The sequence below is a fragment of the Echinops telfairi genome, unplaced genomic scaffold (genome assembly GCF_000313985.2).
Source record: "Echinops telfairi isolate 266 unplaced genomic scaffold, ASM31398v2 ScPeMD7_3533;HRSCAF=4204_0, whole genome shotgun sequence".
In the NCBI taxonomy this organism is placed as follows: domain Eukaryota; kingdom Metazoa; phylum Chordata; class Mammalia; order Afrosoricida; family Tenrecidae; genus Echinops; species Echinops telfairi.
The window spans coordinates 89,875,460-89,878,079 of NW_022107431.1; the positions used below are offsets into that span (position 1 = coordinate 89,875,460).

The 2,620-nt window shown below is 42.2% G+C and overlaps 1 protein-coding gene across 1 annotated transcript in view; it reads right to left on the reverse strand.

Annotated features, from left to right (window-relative positions):
- Positions 1-2,620, reverse strand: part of NT5E (5'-nucleotidase ecto) — a 57,830-nt gene continuing 55,210 nt past the window's right edge. Inside the window, exon 13 of the mRNA XM_045294318.1 lies at positions 1-572. Within this exon, the coding sequence (XP_045150253.1) occupies positions 409-572 (164 nt within the window). The 3' untranslated portion in view covers positions 1-408. The remainder of the gene's footprint in view (positions 573-2,620) is intronic.

The following is a 2,620-nucleotide window of genomic DNA, read 5'->3' on the forward strand; positions in this document are numbered from 1 at the left end:
TTCTACTCTGTCGTATAGGGTTTCTGAGTTGGGAATCAACTCGATGGCAGTGGATTTGGTTTTGATTTTTGGCTTTATCTACCAAAGTAAGCTGTGGCTTCAGTGTGCTTAAAAATCCCTTGTAAATTATAAAGTTCTATGTAAACAGAAGTTGTTTGATAGATTATAACCAGTCTTGATATTTAGTTTTACATTTGACTTTTTTTCTTGATCCTTTCTGTCTCACTTGTCGACCTTGATAATGTCAGTTTCTTCTTTTCACAACATTGTAAACTTGCGCTTCTGGGCGCCAGCACTGATGTTCTGTGCCGTCACAAAGTCAAGCCCTGAAGATAAACACTTGGACTTCATGTGGGGGGGAGGGGGGGGAAGGTAGCTTCATGCAGTAATGGCAGGAAGAAATCTTGACTATTGGTGTAAAGTGAGGTACACTGCCAAAAGTGAGAGAGAGATGAGAAAAAGGCTTCCTCGGCAGTAACTTCCTGCAGAAAACTTGATCCGACCTTCAACTGCTGGATAAACTACTTTCATTTTGAAGATGTATTCAGAAACCACGCTGATATCTTGGTCACCTAGGAAAACACAGAGCTTATTTTAGCCATAGAAACAGTAATTATTAATTAACAAGTGGGGGTGGGGCTAATTGTAGTTATAGAAGGGGTGAAAGACCTTTCATAAGCAGATATTGGCCATCCTGTGCGATAAAATTGCCTTTTCATGATCCAGATGTGAAATGTGCCCGTTATTCTGTGGGATAAGTGGGTAGAGGAGAGCTGCCTCAGCTCGCAGAAGACTTGAGAGAGGTGGTTGGCATTTAAGCCTTTGAACCACTCCCAACGAAGGCATTAGCGAGCTGGGTTAAAAGCATTTCGTTGAGATGTACAATTGGTTTCCTTTGCTCGCCTACTCAAGAATTATTTGGGCACCATGGGTGATGGGACAATGCAGCTTCACTTTCAAAAGCGGGGAGAGATGACATATTAATTATCTGTATCTACAACAAACCCATGGGGATCAAAGAGAAGATCATTTTCAAGTACCAATACTTTAAAAATAATTCATTTCTCTATGGTTCTTACTCTGGCTGTACATTCGACTCATTGGCATTGCACTGTGATCCACAAGGTCAGCAGTTCAAAACCACCAGCTACTCCTCAGGAGAAAGACAGGGCTTTCTACTCCTACAAACATAATCTCAGAAATCACAGGAGCAGTTCAACCCTGTCTACCGGGTTATCATTGACTCAATGGCAATGAATTTGGGGGGTGGGGTGGGTTGGAGTTGTTTCTCTTTGGTTCTTACTCTGATACTCTCATTAGAAGAAATCTTTAAAAATGTTGGTGTCTGGGCTGTGCCCCAAATAACTAGATTAGAATCACTATAGAGTTGGGGCCAGATCATTGGTGCTTTCTCTAAAATTCCCCCCAAATAACTCCCCCAGTTATTCTAAAGTGTAACCAGGTTGACAGCCCTTCGGTGTGCGCTCCTCGGCGCATTTAGTACCAGGTGATGCTGTTACTGAACGCATTGTCTCAAGAGGACACCCTTTTCGGCTTGCCCTTCCATCTCCTATCATGGCGTGAGTGGAAGTAGTCAGCTGTCCTCCCCATAGGAAGGGCAGACTGGGGCCTGGTCCTGCCCTCCCCTTCCGTGGACTAAGCTGCTAAAACGGCAGGCCCACAAGGCAAGGCTGAGGAAGAGCCTGGCTAGAGGTTCCCTCCTGGAGACAGGGGTGTGCCAGGCAAGTCTCGTGAGCATGAAGGTGGAAGTGGGTACTCTGTTAGTGCACTGGTGTACACAAGGTAGCTTTCTAAAAGTGAATTTGGAGTAGAATGTCTCTCAACGATGCTAAAAATAGTGATTAGGTCAAGAATGGCTGCTTTTACAATTTGGTACATCAGCCCCGAGAGCTGAAAGAGGAGGCAGATCTCATCCATTCCTACCTTCCCTATTCACACTAAAAGCTTCTTCTGAAAAGAAAATCTAGATGCTTTACCCTGCAGATTTTCCACCTAACCTCCCTTTTTGTTAACACAGGTAGTTCCTGACCTGCGATGGGCTTCCACTCTGGTGACTCTGTGCTAAGTCCGTTTGACAAGTGGAGAACCTCTTTTTTTTAATTTAAGTTTTCACTAGTGTTGCCTTTAAAAAATAAATTTATAAATCAGATTTTTTATTTGTCTTTGGGGTTTGGAAACAGACTCAACAGATATATTTTAAAATTGTAAATATGAGTTGTATAAAAAATTTTATGTTGTAAATGTGGTTCATTTTAACTCAGATATGTTGTAGGTTGGGGCCTACAACAAATTAAATCACCACATAAGAGTGCTACACAAATAATTGAGAGACATGGTTACACTTTCCACAATGTTTTAGCCTCCTCATTTACCTGGTCTCCCTATCCCTTAGCCCTTTACCTGTGCTTTGGAGTTGCCGATCACCTCCTGAGGGTCACATGTCTCATTTTAAAAGATGTGCAGTAAGAGGGCAATTTTTTTTGAAGGTGATAAGGTTCGTGTGATTTTTAATTTTATTAGGGGCTCATACAACTCTTATCACAATCCATACATACATCAATTGTGTAAAGCACATTTGTACATTCATTGCCCTCATCAT